Below are 26,069 nucleotides of genomic sequence, written 5' to 3' on the forward strand. Positions count from 1 at the left end.
TATTTAGATGTGCCAACAGTTCAAAATCCTAGTTTAAGATAAGAAAATCTGTATTCTCTTGCTAAGTGTTAAGCAAACCACTGTCTAATCAATGTAAGTACAGTATAAACACGTAGCAGTGTTTTAATGCCACCTCGGTTTTTGCCGCCTTTTAATTCAGGTAGGTCAGAATAGACATAGTAACAGACTTAGACGTAGAAATAGACATAGACACAGATATAGACAAGAACATAGACATAGACTAACCTAACATGTCTATTCTGACCCAACTAATCCTATTGATGATGCAAGAGTTCCTGGGCGGCGGAAAACATACGGTGGTGGAAAACCGCGGTGGCGTTAAAACACCAACACCTATAAACACCATGCATCCTGTGTCCGCAAAGATTTCAATCAAGGCAGTTAGCAGAACAGGAGACTTCAAGAGCTGTCAAATTATTCAATGAGACTTCTTTTGAATTCATTGTTAATGTTTCCCAAGCAGGTATACAAGAAAAATTTTTAGGGACTACACTTTCCTGAACTCTGAAAGTCCAATAAAAAGAAATAAATATACGCTTTCTAATGAAGTAAGTTTCATCAAATACGAATATCTCTATCTATGGTACACAACTGGAGAAGTTAAATAGTTTTTCTAAGATTTATGGGAGAGTAGGTGTCGGCTTTCAGTTTGGCTTTCAGAAAATGCAGAAGGAAGGAGATGATTGACGTTTTGTTTTGAATCACATACTCTTCTGCCCTAACGCTCAAATTATAGCAGACACTGCTCTCCTTTGTCATCCAAACTGTGAAGCTTAACAATTGATTGGATATGTGGCATATTAATGGTACTTTAAGCCATTGTGTGCTTATATTTTTTGTTTTTGACACCTTTTGAATTGAAAATGATTTTCATGTCAAAGAGTGGTCATGTAAAATTACATTATTTTTGAGAAATTATTTATTTTACATTTTTTCTGTTGAGAAATACAACCTTCTTTGAAAGTGCTCGGGAGAATTTAAACTTTTCAAAAATGGCTTGCTTTAATCTTTCTCAGTCTTTTGAATAATTTGTACATTTGTGTATATTTGTTACTAGTGCATAAGCATAGAACTTTTAATTATTTAAAACATAATTGTACAATCTGAAACAATAAATTTTTCCCCAGATATCTGAAACAGACGCGAACAGAATGAAGAATCTAGGGAAAGGGAGAAAGACAAGAAAGCTAATAAAAAAGTGAAATCAAATCAAATTAAATAAGAATAAACCAAATTTATCTCCCTTCCCCAAAAAGCATCTCTCAAAAATATATCATAAAATTTTGGTGAGGATCAAAGATGCTGAATCTTCAGGCGTCTTGATACCCGTCTTGATACTCAATTTTGATTGGCTTGAAACTTTCAAGGATTGTTCTTTAGCCCACAAGTAGATCATATTTTATTAAGGCAGGAATAACTTTATGAAGGCCCATAATAGGTTAGAACAAATTGTTATCTCTAATCAGTGTATAACTTAGAACCAAGCTTCCTTTGAACAAACTAGTCCTATTGAACATCAGGCAAAACTTTCTATCTATTTCGTGCGAAAGAACTGGGCCGAAATCCCCTTTTTTAGTCCCTGGATAAGGGACTTTGAAACATACTCCAAGTTTTTAGGTTGCTGGTTAATTAGAGAGACTTTATCACTGAAAAAATTAATTCCCTTAATACGGGAATTAAAAACGGCTTCCTCTAACCAGAGGAAGCTTATTCAGTACGTTCAAAGAACCGTCTTTTGTGAACATTTTCCGACATCAGCTATCTGTGAGCCGTTTTGCGTTAAAGCTCACTATGAAGCTATCCCTAGCTTTACAAAATCATATTGCTGCAGCTACTTTTATCACTATAGTAATTATAATCTTATGACATTATAATCACAATATATAATAATCACACTCTAATCACTATAATAAACATAGTTTTGTAATTACAAAGCTACGTCATTGTGTAGATACAATCGTCGAATGACCGCATGGAGACACATTTTCTTGGTCTCAGATTTATCGTAAACAAATATAACGTAGACAATTATCGACATAAAACATGGTGACAATCTTTTTTAAAAGCTTGTTGATCATTGCTTTCTTCCTTCCAAATATATATAGAAAAAACGAATCTAAGAGTTATACTTAGATTAAAAAAAAGACACACTTTTTAGACGGAGGGGTATGATTAAATGCCTGATCTGTTTTTTTAAATCCTATTCTACCATTCTTCAAAAATTTAAATATTTAAATTATAAATTAATAAACCAATTAAATTTTAAATAAAATTTAAATTAATAAAACAAATTTACCGGGATTAAAATTAACATACAACTCAAAAAATAGCTGTCACTAATTGCCCAGAGCAGCCAAGGGCTGCTTTGCTGTTTTCCTTCTCATCTTAAAATACACTACAAATACGTAAAAACATTAAACACTTTAAACAAATCATCAAAATTTACAATATGTTTCTATTTACATAATAATGTATAAACTAAAAAATAAAATACATTCACTCTCAAATCATAGAGTCTTGCATTATTTGGCAACTGAAACTAACAACTAATAAAAAAATTCTTTTTCTTCTTTCCGGTAAATATTTTTCATTTAATAACAAAAAAAAAATCATTTTTAAAACATTATTAAAAATTAAAGACTTAAAAATATCCCACTAAAACTTAAACTTCACCTACACTCATCATTAAAACTATAATTTGAAACCTAAAAAAAGTTTTTATCTTTCCTTTTACCACTTTTCCAAAAGCCAAAATACAGAATCTACATTTGCAATTAAAATCAATCTCCATTCGTTAATCCATTTTAACTCCCATCAACCACTCCACATCCACATCCTTTGACCCCCACTTACTTTTTTTTTATCTCATTCACACGCATTTCATACCATACCTGAATACGCATTTCATACCTGATCTTTTGGACAATTTCTCTGGTTTACATTAAGTCTATAAAATGTAAACTTGTTTCTACTTGGTGAATGTTTTAGGTGACCAGTATTAGGTATTTTTTTTTCTTAAATGAAGCAGACTATGATATGGAACAGTAATGTATAGAACCTCTACCCCGTTTGGGACTAGGTTGGATTTTTTTTTTTTTTTTAAATAAGCTAAGAAAATCAAGCTATACCTAAAAGTATCAATAAATCATAAAAACCAAAGTACACTAGAAGGGTTTGTCAGTCAGAGACGTCACATATAGATGGAAGGGTGACACCCCCACAGTATTTTAAAGACCTGGCAAATAAATTGAGTCGGTAAAATCGCTTATTATTTAAATTCAATAAAATAGAAGAATTAAATTAACAGGGTAGCAAGATGGTTTGCTTCTTTCGCTGAAATTTTTTGTTTACTTACAATACAAAAAAAAATATTTTTAGTTATGTTTTGAACTATTCAAACTTCAGTAGATATATCGGGAGAACAAAAAAAAATATTATACATAACAATAAATTACGCAATTTCAGCAGTTTTGCCAAGAATCCACTGCATTGCCGATTGCATTAAAGAATTTTGTTATTATAATTTCAGTTATAATAATCGATGGAAGGCTTAGTTTATGTGGATGGACTACAAATTTATGTCTATTCCAATTTCACATATAGCAACGTGGATTCGCACAACAAGCATGACAATACTTTTGTTTTTACCTCAACTCCTTAAAGTGTTGAGCCAACTTATTTAACTCATTGATCTCATCAACGGTTTCAGAAGCTCGTCTAAATTTGTCAATAATTACCAGTGAAGATTTGAGATATCCATGAAGAGCGAAAATACCTAAAATAAGTCAGTATAAGTTTTATGATAGTCCAGGCCATATGCAAGGAGGGGTACCTTCCCCCTTTCCAAAATTATTGTCCAGCTCGTAAAAAGACGTAACAAAAATGAATATAAAATAAAAAAAGCGCCCCCCACCGTCTCAAATACCGAACTCCTTGAGCACCTTAACATCCAACAAAAAATTCCCAACAAGACACAGCACCAGCAAACTCAAATGGCTCGGTCATATTCAACATTCAACAATACCCAAAAAGATAGAAGGACAACTTCTTACTTCAACACCGTCCAGAATTTCTTTATCTGGCAGAAGATCGTAAGATATACAACCACGAGAAGAAGGCGCATCCATGGGATTAAGAAACGAGGGGCTACATTCAAGAACTAAGGGTTCTTGACCAGAATTGAGTCCAGTCCTGCTTTCCGTTTGTTAGACCTTTGCTGTCTTGGAGATATTTGAGACTTCCCACAGATAAATATCTACTACAGGGTCATAACCCTTACAGGTAACCCTTTACTGTTACAGCTTTGAGAAAAGAGGGTTGGGTATTCATAACGTCAAGAAAACCGATCCTCCAGCCGGTTCTGGAGACCAAAAATTTTCCAAGCAGAGTTTTGCTTTCTTTCTTGATTTCTTTTTGCTTGCTTTCTCTTTAAATTTAAAGAGTCTTCGATTATGTTAGTGGAACCTCCATGTAACAACGGGTTATCATGAATTATTGCAATCATTAGATGATTTAGAGTTAAATTTACATGTTATAAGTTTATCTAAAACGTTCCTGACTTCAGATCAGTCTCTCTCGTCTTTTTCATTTCCAGGTTATAAACTGATGGTGAAGAATCGAATGTCGTTGAACCGTGGAGGGGTCGGGTTTCTGATTAAGAAATGTCTTAAGTATGAGGTTAGGGAGGACCTGACAATTTGAATAGAAGGTAAGGTAGAAAGTTTTTCAATAAAAGTGGAGTTTAATATAAATACAGAAGAGAGAATAATGAGGACTTTTTTTTTCCCAAGACAGTGATCAGACAAAACTTATTTTAATATTTCGGCCCTAAGGGCCGTCTTCAGCAAAGAAAATACTAAGCAATAACACGCTTAAATAAAATTGCTTGGTTAAAAATCCATTTTTTCAAAATAGCCTAGGCATCATTACCTCTTAACGATAAGCTCAGCCAAGACTCTTTTATTGTAAGTGTGTTATTGTTTATTATTTTCTTTACTGAAGACGGCTCTTAGATATAGAGCTGAAATATTCAAATAGGTTTTGTCTGTTCACTGTCTTGGAAAAAAAAGGCCTCATTATTCTCTCTTTAAAAGAACTTAAGAAAAAGAATTAAAAAAATTAAAGAATTTAATAAGTATGGTGTATAAGCCGCCTAGTGCTCACTGGGAAGAGTTTGTTGAAGGTATGAATTAACGTTTTGGTAAAGTATCTGATAATGTGAGCCAAGTGGTGATGGGGGACTTTAATTATGACCTTATCGATTTAACAGGTCAAAATATTGATTTTTTGAATTTTATGATTTCAAATGATTTATTCCCTTTGGTGATTAGTCCTACCCGCATCACAGCTCAGACTGCAACCCTAATCGACAACATTTTTGTCCGATCGAGAGACCTAAATGAAAGCTGTACAGATGTGATTTCATACCCCGGCTCGGGCGACCTACCAGTATTAGCTGTTATAAATTACCCAGTAGTAAAGATTACCCAAAAAGAAAATTAAGACGCGCATTTTGAAAAAAGAAAATTGAGAAAGTTTGCTGAGGAGACTAGTATTATTGATTGGAGTCCCGTATATTCTGAGAAAAAATTGTCCAACGGAAGCACTGAACCAACTATAATCTGTTCTTGTGCCTATTTACGATAAGACGTGCCCCATAAAGGTCGTTAAATAAAATAAAAAACAACAACCACGTAATCCATGGATTGCCATTGAAATAATTGAGCAACTGAAGGTAAGAAATGCACTTTAAGTAAAATTCCTGGATGAACAAAGTGATGAATCATTTAATTCATTCAAAATACAGCGGGATTTCGTAAACAAGCTGCGTCGCAAAGCCATGACCGAGTATTATAACAGAAAATTTCAAGAAAACAAATGTGATATAAAGGAGACATGGAATGCTATACGTGAATGTATTGGTGGAAATGAAAAGAGCGGAAATGAACAAATCCAACTTGATAGTTGTGATTGATATGATGAAGAAGGAATTGGAAACAAATTCGGTTTTTTTTCTAATATTGGTTTAAAAGTACAAAATGGTGTAAAGGATGAGATGGATCAGGACATCATGAGGATTTCTTTGGGAGGGGGGAGGATTATAAAGGGCTGCAAGTGGATTTTTTTCACAGAGTTTAAACGGTAATATTTCTTGTTTACTCTTTACATACAATGCTTAATATCTAGCTGTTTTATGTGGGTTCAGTCCTAACCCTCTGAATAAAAACTTGAGGGATGCATTTTTTTTTTCATGGATGAAGGTCATTGACAGTAAGAGCCAATGGAGGGGTTAGAAGGCCTGGAGGAAGGGAGATCCAACGGCTCATAGCAACATCCTGTAAGTAAAGACCAACCCTTGGCACTTGGAACGTAAACTCTAAATAAGCTTCGATTATAACATATACAACAACATAATTGATTCTGAATATACTAATATAAAAAGCTATTAGCGCTTGGAAATTTGCATTATTTCAGTAAATGAAAATAAATTCTCCTTAAAGGGATACCATCTTCACAATGTGAAAATTTTCATTTTTCTTATTAAGTTTAAGAATATATATATATATATATATATATATATATATATATATATATACTAGCTGTTGGGGTGGCGCTTCGCGCCACCCCAACACCTAGTTGGTGGGGGCACTTCGCGCCCCCCCAAGCCCCCCCACGCGCGTAAGTCGTTACGCGCCATTGTAGTTGTGTCCCTGTGTCCCACCTGTGAATATATATATATATATATATATATATATATATATATATATATATATATATATATATATATGTTTTTAACTACGTAAAACTTGCAAATATACAACATTCTTCGCTGTCCCATTGTCTGTGCACATAAATAGATTGTCAGGTTTACCGACTCTTGAACATACAACATATAATTGTCCATGGGAAAACAATCCGTATTCAGATCTATACCTCATGATTCTAATGATTGCCCTTAAACTTTGTTGATGGTGATTGCTAATCGACCATTCCCTGGGACGCCGGGGGGCACAGGGGGATATATAAATGACGACGGGGACACAGGGAATGTTCGATTAGCAATCACCATCAACAAAGCTCAAGGGCAATCATTAGAATCATGATGTATAACTAAAAAAACTAAAAAAAGGTAAAAAACTAAAAACTAAAAAAAAAGACCAATTCAAAAACGAATGTATATACAGACCGGGACACCGGGACACAAATGACGACCGGGACACCGGGACGCAAGGAATATAAATGACGCCCGGGACACTCAAAGAGAAATCACAGACTGGGACACAACTACAACGGGGACGCCGGGGGGCACAGGTTGATATACACAAACAATGGGACAGCAAAGAATGTTGTATATTCGCAAGTTTTACGTAGTTAAAAACATATATATATATCTATCTATATTCACATGTGGGACATAGGGACACAACTACAATGGCGCGTAACTAATATGGCGCGTAATGACTTACGCGCTTGGGGGGAATTGGGGGGGGCGCAAAGCGCCCCCACCAACTAGGTGTTGGGGTGGCGCCACCCCAACAGCTAGTACTTATATAAGATTTAATGGTAATTTGTACAAGCAAATCGTGGGAATTCCCATGGGAGGGGGAAATGCCAGCCCATTTATAGCTGACTTGTTTTTAAGTCAACTCGAATATAAATATATGATGGATAAGAATAATACAAATAATTTAAAACATGTTCTGTCAAATAATAAAAGATATTTAGATGATATTTTGGTTTTAAATTGAAAAGAATTCATTGATATTTCTAAAAATATATATCCATCTATAATATATATATATATATATATATATATATATATATATATATATATATATATATATATATATATATATATATATAATATATATATATATATATATATACATATATATATATATATATATATATATATATATATATATATATATATATATATATATATATATATATATACTAGCTGTTGGGGTGGCGCTTCGCGCCACCCCAACACCTAGTTGGTGGGGCGCTTCGCGCCCCCCCAAGCCCCCCCGCGCGCGTAAGTCGTTACGCGCCATTGTAGTTGTGTCCCTGTGTCCCACCTGTGAATAGAGATAGATATAAATATATGTTTTTAACTACGTAAAACATGCGAATATACAACATTCTTCGCTGTCCCATTGTCTGTGCATATAAATAGATTGTCAGGTTTACTGACTCTTGAACATGCAACATATAATTGTCCATGGGAAAAACAATCCGTATTCAGATCTATACCTCATTATTCTAATGATGTGTCCCTGTGTCCCGGTCGTCATTTATATTCCCTGTGTCCCGGTCGTGATTTGTGTCCGGGTGTCCCAGTCTGTAATTTCTCTTTGAGGTTCCCGGTCGTCACTTATATTCCCTCTGTCTCGGTCTAATGACGTCACCGTCAAAGCAAAAATGACGACAACTAATTTCATGACGTCAGTCAACACAGAAACATGACGTCACCTGATCCACAGACAGACAGACAGACAACTTATTTATATATATATAGATATATATATATATATATATATATATATATATATTTAAATATGAATATACAATAAAGCGTGTAGTATGACGCTTTAGAAAATGAAAAAGTCTCCTCATACTGAGAAGATTATAGTTTGATAGTTTGACTTGAATAATTACGCTTAATTCTGAAAACCAAATACGCTAAATGAACTCTTTTTCTCAAAGAATTGCTTGTAAAAGCTAAACTGTGATTTAAAGAGTCAGCTTTGAGAGTAGCCCTCCTCCCAATTAGAGTAGCCCTGGGTATAACGAAAGACGAACAGAAATTCCAAAAACAAATTTTCTCAAATTATAATAAAGAGCGACATTAAAATTTTATACAAACATAAATTATTCCAAAAACCAAGAGGCTACACCATTCTCAATCCCTCACTCTTTACATCAAAGCTTGACTTTTTGTCCTAATTCTTTAAGAACGACTCCACAAACATAAGAAGGCTATAAAACATTATAATACTTAACCATAAACAGTACTTGGTTGAAGAGTGGCCGCTCTCCTGATATTAGGAATTATTTCTGTTCTTTTGATGATTTAATGTCATTTTTTGAGAAAACTACTTTTTTTTGTTTACTAACCCTGAAAAACGTCAGTAACTATAAGTAACTATTAAGAAGAAATACGCACCCAATGAATCAAGTACTTTGGAAGCATCATCGAGGATTTTCTTGGCATCTTTAAAAATAGGGTTGTTGAACGGATTAATAAGCATTTCCTTAACACTTTTCATTAACGCACAAGTCCCGCTGTCATCAAAATACACATGCTCCACTTGAGTATTTGTAGAATGCTGAGCAACTTGGCTTGTGTCGCTAGCGGTGACAACCTTAGCACCAACAAATGTCTCGAATTTTTTCACCTTTTCAGAGAATCGTTTCAGGGAAGCATCGTCGTTAATGACACATGCAGTAAGACCCAGTATCCTCACACTGTTAGGATTATCTAATTGATCACGAAATCTGATGACCTGAAAATTATTAACAAAATTAAAAAAAGAAGTAATTGAGAATCAGCAGTTTTTAGAAATTTTTCGAAAATAAGGCAAATTTTGTCAGGCTCGTAACTTTTGATGGGTAGGACTAAACTTAATGAAACTTATATATTTAAATTCAATATAAAAATCTGATTCTGTTGATGTATCTATTAGTATCCAACATTCCACTTTTTAGAGTAGCAGTTGCTATCGAGCCAGGTGGCTCCTTACTTACAGTTCGTTACCACGAACTGTTTGATAAGGAAACACAAGAAATTTTTGATTGTTTCTCAAGTAGCATCTCATTACCTTGATTTTTTTTGCAAAAAACAAATGTTCTGAATAAGCAGTTCTGAGTAAATTTTTTGGATTACAGATACGCAGATATGCAGGAGGCTTGGGAATTGACTTCTTTGTTTTATTTCTAGCTGTTATCGAAAGGGCACATCAACAATATCTCAAGAACAGCTAAAAGAATTAGGTTTAACTTTGAGGATAGTTGGGAATGTTGAACTGACCAACAGGCATTTTGTGCATACTACTACTACTACTAATACTACGGCTCCTACTAGTACTGGCCCTGCTTTTAAATATCTAGATTTATTCAAATGATAATAGGCTCAATTAAATATCCTTTATTTTATTTTTCTAGAGAGAACCCATCAACCATTGAGGAGAGATTATCAAAATACAGGTTCTCAATCGGCAAAGCAATGGGGCTACGTCAAAAGCCAGACTTTTGATTCCGCCTTGGCTAAGTACGATTACGACAACCTACACCACTGGATTTTGTTTAATAACACCTCCATTATTACCCCCATTAAAGGTATCATGCAAACTTTCAGGAAGGCAGTTGAAATCAAGAAGTATATCCACCAAAAGGTCGCCCTCAATAGAGATACTGGAGAAAATTATCTAAGCCCCATTATAACGAAATTTTTAATTTCGATCGTTTTTATATTTCCACCAAATCATATTTGGCAATCTATCTCTGTTAATTCCATGCCTGGTAGGCGTGGTATCCTTTCAAAATGCTTTAAATAAAATGGAAGTTTGAATTGCCAGTCACTGTGGGTTTATATTATTCAGTTACGTTTTCATCGTTACTTGGAGAGGGTCTTCGTTTGAGTTTACTGTTCTTTTAAGGTTGTTGTTTTTTGTCTTTTTTATTGTCTCGAGGACTCTTTATCTGTACTAACTTTATCCTACACTAAAGACGGTTGAACGGAGGTCTCGACTGAAATATTTGCATAGTTCTATTTTTCTCTTTTTTTCTTCTATTTTACTTTTTATTTTTACTCTTCTATTTTTCTCTGGCTGTTGTTATCCTCCTTTTCACTTCTTTACGATTTTTTTTTCGTTTTGTCATGCTTTTTTTTCGTTTGTGGTCTCAGAAATTATTTATGATAAGCTTACGAGGAGCACATGACCAAGTACTTGTTAATTAAACGTAATTAGGTACTTGTTAATCAAACGAAACTCGCTCAAGAATTGAGCTTAGGTTATATCTCAGAAAACCCACATCATAGCAGAAAAGATAGGTGACGGATGATAGAATGTATTAGACTTGCATAATTTGGGCTGCATATTTGAACATTAGGGGTGGTGGGGGTTGGTTAAACTACCCCCTCCCCCTAACAGGCAAATTTATAGGCAAAATTATATTATTATACAAACTAAAGACTATATGAAGGTTTTATTTCATTTGAATTAACCTAACTTCACTTCTTGGGTGTCTTTAGGTTAGTTAACACGTACACAAATTTGTTCTTAATTATTTTGATTGGTCAAAAAACACACTAATCTAATTAATCAACAAAAATTGGGTAAAGTGAGTTCATCCGAATTCTCTTCGTTTCTGTCTAAATTCAGGTACACAATCGGAAAGGCAATTTAATGATAGGGTCAGTTTTCAGTTATTGATCTTCATTTTAAAGCACTATAAACACCACCACTTCTTTCTTAGTAATTTAATCTAAAAAATGTTGATTTATTTACAGCAGAACCTTTTAATTAACAATTGAAATAATATTTTGACAATATTAATATTTGACAACTGACAAAATAAAATAAAAAATTTCTGTTACAGCAGAACCTTTCACCGAGATATTTCTAGAATAGCTCGAAGTTCTTTCCGCCACGACCTTTTGTATGGCTAGGGGCTGCTTATCGGAGAATTTTCAAAAATAAGAGTGCAAAAAATTCTAGAACGGCTGGTGTTTTCCTCCTAGATTCTGTCCTGGTCCAGTCCTTCTAAAGTTCTTACACCGGAAGAGGGATCAGAAATGTACTTCCATGTGTGAGGGCAGGTATATTTGTTCAAGAGTTATTGTGGAAAATCCAGATCCACTATATTTCGATCCAAAAGTTATTCATTAAGGTTATTTTTTATATGTTAAGGTATTCGTAAAGAATATTCATAAACCTATTCGTGATCTATGGTCATCTATCGCTAATTTTGTAACCACATTTACAACCAAAGTTGCTCAATTAAAAAACTTGACAACTTTATAAAACTAAAAAGCTCATTTCAAATATTCATTTACTATACTATTAGCAACCGAGGTTTTTTTTATGTTTAATGTCTTTAAGGACCAAACATTTTCAGTTCTTTCTATATCATTTCCTACAAGTTTGTCGCAGCTCAAGACGTTCTAAAAATTTTGCAAATCTCCCTTTAACACTTTCTGGTCAATAATTGAAGACACGGAACTAATATTAACTAAAACAAGCTTAGACTGATTATTCTCTCTCAATTTCTTAACATTTATGTGTACAATATCTTGCTATTATTCAGTCTAACTGTATCTTTCAGAATAGTTCTATCCTCCATTTCAGAACCTTGGTAGACCCCCATTTCACATCTATTTAAATCGTTCTTTGTCCCTTTAATACTAACAATACTTTCTTCTTACTTTTGTAAGATATGTCACTTACAAACTTCTTGTCTAAACCATTTCGCTCTTTTACCATGCTTAAGGCGTGTTTGCTAACCTTTCTTGGTTCTGCCTTTCCTTCTACGACATGTTCTATAATTTCGTAAACTACTTCTGTAAAATGATTCCAACCATCTTCCATACTGTCAAATTCTAAACTCTCCAGTTTCATATCCAAATGTTCTTCAACATTTCATCTTAAGTTCTCATCCCGGAGTCTCTTAACGTAATAGTTGCCCAGCACACATCTCGGATTTAAGCTTTTAATCGACTCTTGTCATTAATAGATAGCGACATTCACTTTTAACATAAATAATGATATTCTATTTTGGCCTAGTGTCTTTGATCAATTCATCGCTGAAAAATAATACAATCTATAAGATAAGGCATCTTACCATCTTGTGACTACCATGTTAGCCTAACGACCTCTCCAAAGATTATGGACAATTTACAAGAGCTGAAACTGGCACTAATGTTCGCAAAAAAAAAAAAAAAAAAAAAAAAAAAAAAAAAAAAAAAAAAAAAAAAAAAAAAAAAAAACGCTGTATCAGCATTCTTTTGTTCCCGTTTTCACGGGTCTGTCTATCAGTATAAAGTAATCTTAGTTATTTGTGCAATTTTTGTATACCTTGTAAACAGCTTAGTTTTACTGCTACTATGTCTACGTCTCTATGCTAGATGGCAATGAGGTTTTTTGTCAGCAATAGCAACAGCTCCCACTCGTGTAAGTTACCCATACTATTTGGACCACTCTTTGACCAAACATCGGATTGTTTGTAAATACATTATTGTAAGTTTACCTACAATATTGTGCTAGTTTATTGTCGTTGTTATTTTCTTTCCCAAATCAAATGCAGCTAGGATATCATCTATCCCTATTTTTGTCAACCTTGGAATTATAGGCCTGGCAATTAGATCTTGTCTAAAGTTCATTGTATCGTTGTTCATAGTATCAATTTGCAATGTACACAAAAATTAGCAAATTTACCGAATTTCACCGGAACCTCTAAATTGTACCATAAACAGTACAGTTATATAGCGTTGGCAACGCTGGTGAATTAAAAGCATTATAAGAGTCTCTACTTTCTCTCATTCGGTTCTACAGAGGCACAATGACTAATACTGTAATAACATATACTATAATTATATATAACATATATAACATATAATAACATCATTATATTAACATATAATAACAATGACTAACGTTTTTTTTTTGCCATAAAGTGAGCAACTGTATTTCTATTACAAATACCTTCCCAACAGAAGTAAACCTAACGAGCTTCCTTTTTCATCACGGCCCTGTTCCCCACCATTCAATCCATCCTTCGAACCATTCTCCCAAGCAATTCAATATCAGGGATCTATGCTTCCTAACTGTAGGGGATGAGCTTCTAGATCTCCAAGCAACTCTAGTTCAAAGCATTTAAGTTTTTCAGTCAATTGAAAGTAAATTATTTTATTTCACCGTCATGACGTCCTATGTTGCAATTTCATCAGTCACTTAACCACTAAAAACTATTGTGGCCTCAAGAAAAGCAATGGTTCCCACCAATACACGTCAAGTACTAATATCTTCTTTACATTTTATACGAAACGCTTAAGACAGCTTAAAACAGGCTAGAAAAAAGTTATAGGACCCCTAGTTGATCTGAGGCATGTGCATATTCTTTTATCAACATAAGTCGTGCACAAGTAGTTTGACTCCCTAATAATTCAAAATGTTCTGCAACGTAAAATGTGCCGAATATTCCCGATGGCTTGCGATCGGATATCGCTATATCTGCATCTGGAAATCGCTATATCGCTATCTGCAAATCGCATTTGTTCCCGGGCATTGAGTGATATTAAAGAGAAGCTTAAACTGGAGTACGCGAAAATTTTCCCCAACAGGGGAAGATATAACAGAGAAGCACTGGCTAAATTGTACTCAAGTTTTTGTGATCATGCGGTTTTGTTTCAGCTGGCCTTCATATCATTTTTCGACCAGGAAATACCAGCGATATTAGAATTATGTATTTCAGATATTGTAACAGAACCTTGCAGATACAGTAACAGAAAGATTATGCGGATTTTTGGTACTCTAGATATTGTAAGTTGTTTTGTCAGACAAAGTAACCGTCTTCAAGAGAATATTTAAGCCACCTATGGTGTTAACCACCCTCTTATCCGGGTAGCCATAGCACATTGAGTGTAATTTTTATTTATTTGTGTTGATGTTAAATGTATTTGTGTAACTCCACTTCATTTCCTGTATAGTGGGTTATAAATAAATTATTATTATTACTATCATACCTGCAAATATAATATTACAATGCGGAGGCATACCATAATAGATATAATTTTTTCCTTGATGCACAAGATCCACGTCCATCCTTAGCGGATATCTCCTGAGCGGATAACCAAAATGTTCGAAATCCTAGAAACTAAATATCAGAATTCAACTGATCAAGATCGTTAGTCATCCTATTTAATTGAAAAATGGATTTTGTATTCCTACAATAGTCTGGGTATTGTAGGAATCTACCCTGGGTAGTTCTAGTTCTGTCCAACCTGTTGATCACCTCATTTATTTATGTAAACTCAAGGGTTCGTCAATCCGCCATACAATTCCTCCTCGACCAACTTAAACGTCTTACGTTTCTGTTGTATTGTGCAAACCACAATTCACCCGTCCATTTTTAGCAATTCTTTACAACGCTGTCGCTCTCCATCACCGACTATGTACTATTTCCTTTGGGATTATTTTCACTAAAACTGGCCTGAAGAGAAGCAGAGGAATATATTTTCGATCGCGAAACTTTGCTTTATTTGCTTCCGTAGTACACAATAGACGAGTTACTACTAAATTCTGAACAACCTAACAATGTCGCCGTCACTAGATTGATAGCGAAGCATTATAGAAAAACCAATTTACTCAAACGGTTCCATCTGATCATTCAGTAATTTTATTTGTATTTTTTGTCTTTTAAACTTAAAAAAAAATTTGAGCTAAAGAATCAGAGAGCACCTGTTTTAATCTCTTTCGCAAAAAGCTTTAATTTAATTTTAATTTAATTTTTAATTTATTTTTAATTTTAATTTATTTCCTTTTATTCAGCAAACCCTTTTGCATATTTACATCTGCAAGTTATTCGATTCTATCGACAAATTAAATTGTGTTTTTTTTATACATATATAAATTTTCTCATATACAAACATTGCTCGTTTAATAAGATAGATAGTTAAATTACGTAACATGAACTATGACATAAGAAGAGCAAAATATACGTAACCTGGGATACTGGACTATCCTTCACAGCTGAATGACACTCGTCAATGATCAGCAGGCTCACCGAGTTGAAGTTAAAAAAACTGTGAGCTAATATATCAAAGAAAACCTGGTGGGTCATTACAAGCAAATGATTTTCTTCAAATTCTGTGTCCCATTTGTATTTAGACCAGTTATCAACATTATCTTCACTGGTATATCCAGACACTTTGAATGGTGTTTGATTATGCATAAATTCACGTTGTTGATGGACAAGGATTCGCGTAGGGGCTAAGAAAATGATGCGTTTGTAGCCCTCACTCAGTGGCCTAGAAAATCACGAAAAAGTAAAATATAAAGGATACTAACAATACTAAAAATATTTTTGGGAAAGTAATCGGACGTTATTGTTCAGAGGAACCTGAAATATGTCTAGATTGTAGCACGTCTAAACAATAATTCAATGTCTCAATAAAAACAAAAAATATATATGGTGTTTTGAGAATTAAAAAAAAACACCAAGTGTGGTTTAATTATTTGCACGTAAAGATTGGTGTTGGAGAACTGTTGAAACTAGCTCTTCAATTTTCCGTTGTCTAAGACGATGTCTAAACAAAGACAAAAAATATATATGGTGTTTGGAGAATTAATAACACCACTTGACTCCTCAACTCCTCCTCATTCCGTTGCAATGAGCAGCATTTCTGTGAAATGAGGAGCAAGAGCTATGCCGTCTTTGATGAAAATTATTATTTGAAATCTTCTATGAGGTTTACGTAGTGTTTAGTGTAGAATTGACGTCCTGCAGGAATTTTAAATTCAAAAGGAGTTTGAGGCAGTCCTTCTGCAACTAATAGCACTGGAAAAAAAGTGAAGTAAACTACAATTCTTCTATAGTGAGGAGGCAGTGCAATCGTCTACCTATATTTTTCCGTCCAGCCGCTAGTTTTTGAATAACGCCTTTTTTTGCTTTTTCATTAAGAAATAACATTTTTATGGCATTTTCATTGAAACAAGATTGAAAAAAAACCAAAGACTGTGAAAAACATATTTTGCTATCCCCCTACACGCATAATCGTACACTGGTGCCACTGGTAGTTTGATGCCAAATCAAAGGTACCGGTCTAGCGTTGCCTGTAGTAAACACCCATAAGCATTCAAGGCATTGATGGATCTGGGTGATCATAGAAACTTTTAAGGGGTTCACTTCATTAGAAATTTCCAGTTTCCAGTTTCCAATTTAATGGTTAAAAGTGATTGTAGGGTGCCCTTATTTTACTTCCCGATCCTCCACAAACTCCAAAGGCATTCGATCAAAGTTTTCATATATTTCTATCTCTTTCTATTCAAAAAGGTGGAAAGAATAAAAAAATACGCCTCCAGGCCCCAACAAGACCTGGAGTAAGGGCCGGAGATAATGCAAATTGGCAATTGTAAAAAATGTGCCTGCAATACCTAACAAAGAGCTAGCACATTAAGTTGAAACTTTCAGGGAATGTTGAACTAAATTAAAAACCACTGTGCGTCATCCAGATCGTCAAAATCACGTCAGAGATCTCAAAACGGCCAGGGGTATTAAATTACCACTTTCAGAAGATCAAATTAAATAAATTAAATTTATTTCAAATTAAATAAAACTACATTGCATGCATCCAGTTTTTTCAAAAATAAGTATCGGCATTATCAGGAAACAACTACAGGTATTAAGCTAAAACTGGGATAGAGTATTAAAAAGGGATCTGAACTAAATCAAAAGGTCTTTATGTGCATCTGGATTGTCAAAAAGGCGTATCTACAATACCTCAGGAACGGCAAAAGGTATTAAGGTGAAATTTTCAGGGAATGCCCAATATAGTAATTATTACCATGCGATAAGGCTAAAAAGCATTAGGTTTTCTGTCTTGTAAATGAAATTTCTTTAACTTTTTATAGTAAAGCAACAACAACAAAAAAAACAACAAAAAAAACAGGCCACTATTGGTTGTTTGACTGATTAAAGTCCATTTATTTTAAAAATATTATTAGGCTCTAGATTAACTGTAATTCAAATAAGGCGGAGATGAACTTAAATTAAACCTACCCACAGGGGCTGTGGGGGATCATGTTATCTACATAGGTACAGTTTTGGGAATCCTCAACTTTGCTCAACATAATGGTTATCTCAAAATTTTTATCAAACGATTTCGGGGAAAAGAGACGTGGGAGTCTCTTTGCCCTCCAATCTTTTTGGTCACTTGAGAACAACGCTACAAATTTAATTTCCGTTCAAAAGAGCCCTCTCCCGATGTTCTATTGGTTGTTTGACTGATGGAAGCCTAGAAAAACTGAAAGTCCGTTTATTTAAGAATTTTATCAGGCCCTAGATTAATTATAAATCAAATAAGGTCGAGATAAATACATAGCGTTGGATATATGACGCAAATCATTTTGTTTGCCAATTTAGCAGAAGCACGTTGACTCTTTCCAAAGATCACTTCCTTTAGAACTATTTACATAAACAATTTCAAATCTGTTCGGGATTGATTATGAGGATGTCATTATTTGGAGCATTTAAGGTTTTGACTTATCTTTTAACTAAACTTTCATAAATGAGATTCAGTCTACATTCTCCTTTACCTCTATTTATACTAATTTCTCTCTATATATTTTTTATAATTTTTATTAGTTCTTCAAGACTTTTTTCAGCCCAGCATAATTACCATTTATTTTTTAGTCAGATAGCACCTTAGGAGGCGAAAAAAAACAAACTAATGTTCTGCCATTACCAGCCATTATGGTACTTTCAGGCTATTTCTTAGTCTAAAAATAATAGAAAAGAATTACAGCTCTTATCTTTGTGGGAGTGATAAAAATATTGTGAATTCGAATTCTTGAGTTTGAAAATTAATTCAAATTTAGAATCCCAAAGAATCTGTATCGTCGACCTCACCCCCAAGAGTTGGCAGGGTATCCCGAAACAGAGAAGAGGATTCCAGCTTTGATTTATGTAAAAGTAAAATCAAAACTTAGAAGTGCAGAAACTGTCCATTTTATTGTTTTATGTTTTAAAGGAGTAAACAAAATAATGCAGGGAATGTTTAAGCATTATATAAAGAATAAAAAATTATAATTAGTACATAAAATACATCATACAAGGCATAATAAGACACAAGGCGTAATAAGATATGATTAATAGGCTGTAACGAGACGCAAATATAAAAAAAATAAAAAGAATAAAGTCGTAAACCTACTGAAAAATAACAACATAAATGAAAAAATATAAAAATAACAAAATTTCGGTAAAAATAAGCAAGATTCTTACGGAAGTTGAATTTCACCTTTTTTCAGCTGGATTTCATGTTTAACTGTATAGTCTTTCTTAGTGCGGCACTAAGAAAATGCACCGCATGTAGAAGATGTGTTTTGGTTTGGGTATGTAAAAAAAAAAAATAAAAAATCAGAAAAATCGTTCGATAAAAAAGTGTCTTGAACGTGGAAGAGTGGAAGAACGTTTGCTTCACTTCTGTTTTGGGTTAAGTTAATAATTTGTTTCCTTAGCAAGCAAGATTATTTAAGGCAGATAAAAATCTTTCTATGTATGCACTGGAAGAAATGCACTACCATCAATTCATTTTAAGAAATCACTGCCGCAATCTAGCTAACGCTAATTTGAGCCATTGAGATTTTTCATAGGATTTTCTAAGCTCTGTTTTCAGGCCACCGATATCCAACACAGAGTATGACACGGGTTATGCAGATTACAGCTTTGAGTATTGTTTTCAACATGGGTTTGAGTCTTCTCTGAACCCTTGTTCAGCCATGCTATATGGGCGCGTTACAATTTAGAAAAAGAATCGTGTCCAACACGGACATTCCGAAAACACTTTTTGTAAAACCCGCTGAAAACATGCTTCAAACCCGGTGACTGAAAACACAAGTCTAATTGACTGAAATATTCTATAAAAAAACATCATTGGTTCAAATTAGCTTTAGTTAAACTTCAGTATAGTAAAAACTCATGAATGGGCCTTTTCAATTCTACAGTCAAAATTCACATAGCAGCGTTGGGTCAGAAAGTTGTTTTTTCTTGAAGATATGTGCCATCTTCTGTCAGATCTTATATTAGGTCGGTTAATCGAGTGCAATTTTAGGCCTAAAAAACTCCAGAAATGTATTTTCTCCATAGTGAAAACTAAATCATAAGCCCTGGGTATGGGCCTAAACGCATACGTGGTAGGTTTGTTTTCTCATTACTTTTTTGTTGAAAAATATAACCTATAAGATCAAATAAACTTAATAAATCTTACCCAAGAACTTCATTTGCTCTCTCTCTCGCAACCATGGCAGCAATGAATGTTTTCCCCGCCCCTGTGCCTAATGCTACTATCAAATTTTGACTTCTGCATAGCTCGGCAAGTTCAATCTATATTCATAAAGATAAAATTAGATCTAGAAAGAATTAGTCGACAAATAAGGAAACAGAAATATTTATTTTTCTAATACCCTATGCCACCTCCTTTTTAAAGTAATTCTTAGCCCCTTAGCTTAGGCCGAGATGTAAAAGCTCAGTTTATGGTCAAAGAAGAAAAACCATTTCTGTAATGTTGGTCAAAGAAGAAAAACCATTTCTGTAATTAAAGCAATTGGCAAAAATCTAAAAAAAAAAAAAAAATCAGTTTCTCAAGTAAAAACTAAATATTTAAAACACAAAATGGGGTAAAAACCACAACAGAAGCATCAATGTTTAGACTCTCTATGTTCTGTTATTATACATCAAGTGTTTCGTAAGAAAAAAACAAAAAAAAAAACAAAAGAAAAACGGGCAAATTCTCAGTTTTTAAGTCCTGTTGCCTTTAATTTCCTTTATTTTCAGATCAATCGCCTGTTTTTACATTTAAACAACAGGGAATTTACCTAAGAGAGTGCAATTTGTTTAGACTTTAAAAATATTTCTGCTAGCTAGGGAGGGATGAGATACCTCAAAGAGCGCCTAGCGCCAAAAATACCAGGTATCAGTCAGCTTGTGTTCAAAATTTCAAGTCAATCCGTCAAAATCAAACAGATCGTGGTAACGAACTGTAGTAAGGAGCGACCCGGCTCAATAGTAAACAAAACTCTAAAAAACGGAATTTTGATGCTAAAAGATACATCAAAAGAATCGAATTTTCATGCTGATTTTAAATATATAAGTTCCATCAAATTTATTCTTTGTCATCAAAAGTTAAGAGCCTGAGAAAATTTGCCTTATTTTGGAAAATAGGGTGAAACACCCTCAAAAAGTAATTAAATCTTAACGAAAATCACACCATCGCATTCAGCATATCAGAGAACCATGTAGCAAAAATTTCGAGCTCCTATCTACAAAAATGTTGACTTTCGTATTTTTTTGCCAGAAGACAGATCACGGGTGCGTGTTTATTTGTTTGTTTTTTTGTTGTTTTTTTCCCCCAGGGGTCATCGTATCGACCAAGTGGTCCTAGAATGTCGCAAGAGGGCTGATTCTAACGGAAATGAAAAGTTCTAGTGCCCTTTTAAGTGACCGAAAAAATTGGAGGGCATCTAGGCCCCCTCCCACGCTCATTTTTTCCCAAAGTCAACGGATCAAAATTTCCGCATAGTCGAAAACCATAATAACTATGTCTTTGGGGATGACTTACTCCCCCAAAGTCCCTGGGGGAGGGGCTGCAAGTTACAAACTTTGACCAGTGTTTACATACAGTAATGGCTATTGGGAAGTGTACAGACGTTTTCAGGGGGATTGTTGGTCATGTCAATTTGTCGGTCATATGTCAATCCTAAAACTCAGTCACCCACCTGAGTATTTGGTTCTTTTTTATTATCCTTTATAAAATATATAACTTTATATATATATATATATATATATATATATATATATATATATATATATATATATATATATATATATATATATATATAACAAGAATTCAAAATACTACGCTGCATGAAAGATCGGTTTCCCAATCCTAAAGGATAAAAGGTAAAGGATACGGCACTAGACCCTAAAGGTCCAAACCGGCGGTGCTAATTTTTGTTTCAAGACCCTTAAGCTAGAAAGTGCTGTAGGTGTTGAGGGCCAGCCATCCTGAGCTTTCACATACATTTCCTGCTTACTTTCCCCAGATTTCTCCAGGTACTCATTTAGAGCTGGGTCACCTTTGGCTGAGCTTACCGAGTCATATAACACCCGAATTTTACCAAAACCCGGGCAAATCGATCTCCTTTTGAGAGAAATTAATGGATACAAACGGGATGTAGATGACCTGGCAGAGACGCAACCTCCGGAAACGGACAGGGTGTTGGTTTCATTATCTCTCCAGCCACCAAAATGCCACTGATCAACTTCACTCCTGAATCGGAAAGATTTGCGACCATCCGTCAAAAATAACCCCTTAATAATCTCTCAGTCGTCCAAATATGTCCTCGGAACTCTCCCCGAAGTGAAAAAGACGGTGATCATTTATATTCCAAATACAGAGTGTAACAGATCAGATACCCCAAAACGATACACTAATTGTCATGGGGAATTTCAACACAATGGAGGGCAATAGTTAATCCGGCCGGAGAAATGTCATGGGACCATACAGATATTGGCGTCTTAATACAAGGGGAGAACGGCTAATTGACTTCTTCAGAAAGAATGAACAATTTATCATCAACACCGTTTTCTAACACAGACACCGATGAAAGGTTACATGGACATCACCCGGTGGAATGACTGAAAACATGAGTGACTATATTCTAGTATCAAGACGATGGAAGTTTTCAGTAACAGACACTGTTTCACTACCTGGAGGACACTGACTAGGATCACACGCTGCTGATGTCTAAATTCAAGCTAAAATTAAAATTTGTCAAGACGACAAAGACTCCCACGCTCCGAACAGAGCTTCTCTGCAACCCTACCAAAAAAGACGCTTATACCACTAGCCTCTCTACAAAAATGCGGGACATGATGAGTGTATCCACACCCCTCGCAACTCCTGAACAGATTGACCACTTAGCCGAACATACTAACCCCGCAATAATAGAGACTGCAAATGACATACTTGGTAGAAAGACTAAAGATGAAAAATCTAGAATCATTGAAGACATAATACAAGTATGTGACCAGAAACGCCTATATAGCAACAAAGCTGACCGAAGTAGCTGATACACCTAAGAACATCTCAAAAGAAAAGTCGAACGAGAAGTTTGAAAGGCACTCCGGAACCAAATTGCTGAGAAGGACAAGGAGAGTGAAACCCAGTTCAAGAAAGGCAATGGTCACGAATTCTTCAATACAGTCAGAGAGTTATCAACCAAGAGTTATCTACAAGTCAATAATCTTGGACAAACAGGAGAACGATATCAATGATGCGAAAAAAAGCTGACCCAATGGAAAGTATATTTTGAGGAGGAATTATACCCACAGGTAGTGACGGAACCAAACCTCCTAAACTACTTACCGATCATAAAGCGTGACACCTCGCCACCTCCAATAAGATCAAACACCAATGCGTCCATAAAATCCCTGAAAAGTCCTGGACGAGACGGCGTCTCTGCGGAACCAACAAATGTCGAATCGGAAGATGCTGTTGACCTATACTATAGTATTACGACAACCACTTGGGCCGCTGGATATGTCCCAAGACAGTAGTGTAAGGCCGTAATAGTCTCAATTCACAAAAATAACAAGAAGAAAGAGTGCGAAAACTACCAGCCTATCAGCCTGATAAACCAGCAAGCCAGAATCGTGAAAAAAATCGTGACTGCCGAGAAGGGAAAGGAGAGTGAAACGCAGTTCAAGAAAGGCAATAGTCACGAATTCTTCAAAAGAGTCAGAGAGTTATCCACTAGGAGATATCCTAAAAGTCCATAATCTTGGACAAACAGGGGAACGATATCAATGACGCGAAAAAAAGCTGGCCCGATGGAAAGGATATTTTGAGAAGGAATTAAACCCACAAGTAGTGACGGACCCAAACGTCCTAACCTACTTCCTGATCACAAAGCATGACACCCCACCACCTCCAATAAGATCCAACACCAAAGCATCCATACAATCCCTGGAGTACCATAAAGTTCCGGAACGAGACGGTGGTTCTGAGGAACTAATAAATATCGAATCGGAAGATATTGTTTACCTGTACTATAGGATTATGACAGCCACTTGGGCCACTGGATATGTCCCACAGTGGTGTAAGGCCGTAATAGTCCATATTCACAATAATGACCCGAAGAAAGAGTTTGAAAACTACAGGCCTATCAGCCTGATAACCCAGCGAACCAGAAATGCGACTGCTGAGAAGGGCAAGGAGAATGAAACCCAGTTCAAAAAAGGCAATAGTCACGAATTCTTCAAAGCAGTCAGAGAGTTATCCACCAGGAGATATGCTAAAAGTCCATAATCTTGGACAAACAGGGGAACTATATCAATGGCGCGAAAAAAAGATGACCCGATGGAAAGGATATTTTGAGAAGGAATTAAACCCACAAGTAATGACGGAACCAAACGTCCTAACTAATAAATATCGAATCGGAAGATATTGTTTACCTGTACTATAGGATTATGACAGCCACTTGGGCCAATAAATATGTCCCACGACAGTGGTGTAAGGCCGTAATAGTCCCAATTCACAATATTGACCCGAAGAAAGAGTTTGAAAACTACAGGCCTATCAGCCTGATAACCCAGCGAATCAGAATTGTGACTAAAATTGCGACTGCCGAGAAGGTCAAGGAGAATGAAACCCAGTTCAAAAAAGTAATAGTCACGAATTCTTCAAAGCAGTCAGAGAGTTATCCACCAGGAGATATCCTAAAAGTCAATAATCTTGGACAAACAGGGGAACTATATCAATGACGCGAAAAAAAGATGACCCGATGGGAAAGATATTTTGTTAAGGAATTAAACCCACAAGTAGTGACGGAACCAAACGTCCTAAACTACTTCCTGATCACAAAGCGTGACAAACCCACCAGTTCCAATAAGATCCAACACCAAAGCGTCCATAAAATCCCTGGAGTATCATAAAGCTCCGGGACGAGGCGGTGTTTCTGCAGAACTAATAAATGTCGAATCGGAAGATGTTGTTGACTTATACCATAGTATTATGACAGCCACTTGGGCCCCAGGATATGTCCCACGACAGTGGTGTACGGCCGTAATAGTCCCAATCAAAGGAGCGGCCCGGCTTAATAGTAAACGAAACTCTAAAAAACGGAATTTTGATGCTAAAAGATACATCAAAAGAATCAGATTTTCATGCTGATTTTAACTATATAGATTTCATCAAATTTAGTCTTTGTCATCAAAAGTTACGAGCCTGAGAAAATTTGCCTCATTTTCAAAAATAGGGGAAAACACCCCCTAAAAGTCATAGAATCTTAACGAAAATCACACCATCGCATTCAGCGTATCAGAGAACCCCATAGCAAAAATGTCAAGCTCCTATCTACAAAAATGTGGAATTTCGCATTTTTTGCCAGAAGAAAGATCACGGGTGCGTGTTTTTTTTTTCCGAGGGGTCATCGTATCGACCAAGTGGTCCTAGAATGTCGCAAGAGAGCTCATTCTAACGGACATGAAAAGTTCTAGTGCCCTTTTTAAGTGACCAAAAAAATTGGAGGGCACCTAGGCGCCCTCCCATACTCACTTTTTTCCCAAAGTCAACAGATCAAAATTTTGATATAGCCATTTTGTTCCGCATAATCGAAAACCATAATAACTATGTCTTTAGGGATGACTTACCCCCCCCTCCCCACAGTCCCTGGGAGAGAGGGGTGCAAGTTACAAACTTTGACCAGTCTTTACATACAGTAATGGTTATTGGTAAGCGTATAGACGTTTTCAGTTTTTTTTTGGTTTGGGAGTGGGGTTGAGGGAAGGGGGATATGTGGGAGGATCTTTCCATGGAGTAATATGTCATGGGGGAAGAGAAATTCAATGAAAAGGGCGCAGAATTTTCTAGCATTACTATAAAAAAAAAAATGAAAAAATAAACATGAAAAAGTTTTTTTAATTGAAAGTAAGGAGTAGCATTACAACTTAAAATGAACAGAGATTACTACGTATATGAGGGGTTCTAAAAATACTTTAGCATAAAGAGCGAGGTATTTAGGAAAAGATAAATACCTAGCTCTTTATGCTAAAGTATTTTTAGAAATTTAGATTATTTATTCTACGGCCTTTCTGATTCAGGGGTTATTCTTAAAGAATTGGGAAAAAATTTAAGATTTAGTGTAAAGAGCGAGGTGTTAACAAGGGGACAAACCCCCTCATATACATAATAAAAATATAAGAATATAAAAGTTTGTTACGTAAGTTAATTCTTAAGTTACGTATAATTTTTACTAATAAAAACGTTC

The 26,069-nt window shown here is 35.1% G+C and overlaps 1 protein-coding gene across 3 annotated transcripts in view; it reads right to left on the reverse strand.

The window, feature by feature from the left end:
- Window positions 1-26,069, reverse strand: part of LOC136035728 (endoribonuclease Dicer-like) — a 183,990-nt gene that overhangs the window by 135,674 nt on the left and 22,247 nt on the right. For all 3 annotated transcript variants that reach the window (XM_065717684.1, XM_065717683.1, XM_065717682.1), the window contains exons 3-6: window positions 20,009-20,124; window positions 15,748-16,051; window positions 9,191-9,530; window positions 3,670-3,796 (exon numbers count right to left, since the gene is read on the reverse strand). In XM_065717684.1, the coding sequence (XP_065573756.1) occupies window positions 3,670-3,796; window positions 9,191-9,530; window positions 15,748-16,051; window positions 20,009-20,124 (887 nt within the window). The remainder of the gene's footprint in view (window positions 1-3,669; window positions 3,797-9,190; window positions 9,531-15,747; window positions 16,052-20,008; window positions 20,125-26,069) is intronic.

Source organism: Artemia franciscana, chromosome 14, assembly GCF_032884065.1.
Source record: "Artemia franciscana chromosome 14, ASM3288406v1, whole genome shotgun sequence".
Taxonomy (NCBI): domain Eukaryota; kingdom Metazoa; phylum Arthropoda; class Branchiopoda; order Anostraca; family Artemiidae; genus Artemia; species Artemia franciscana.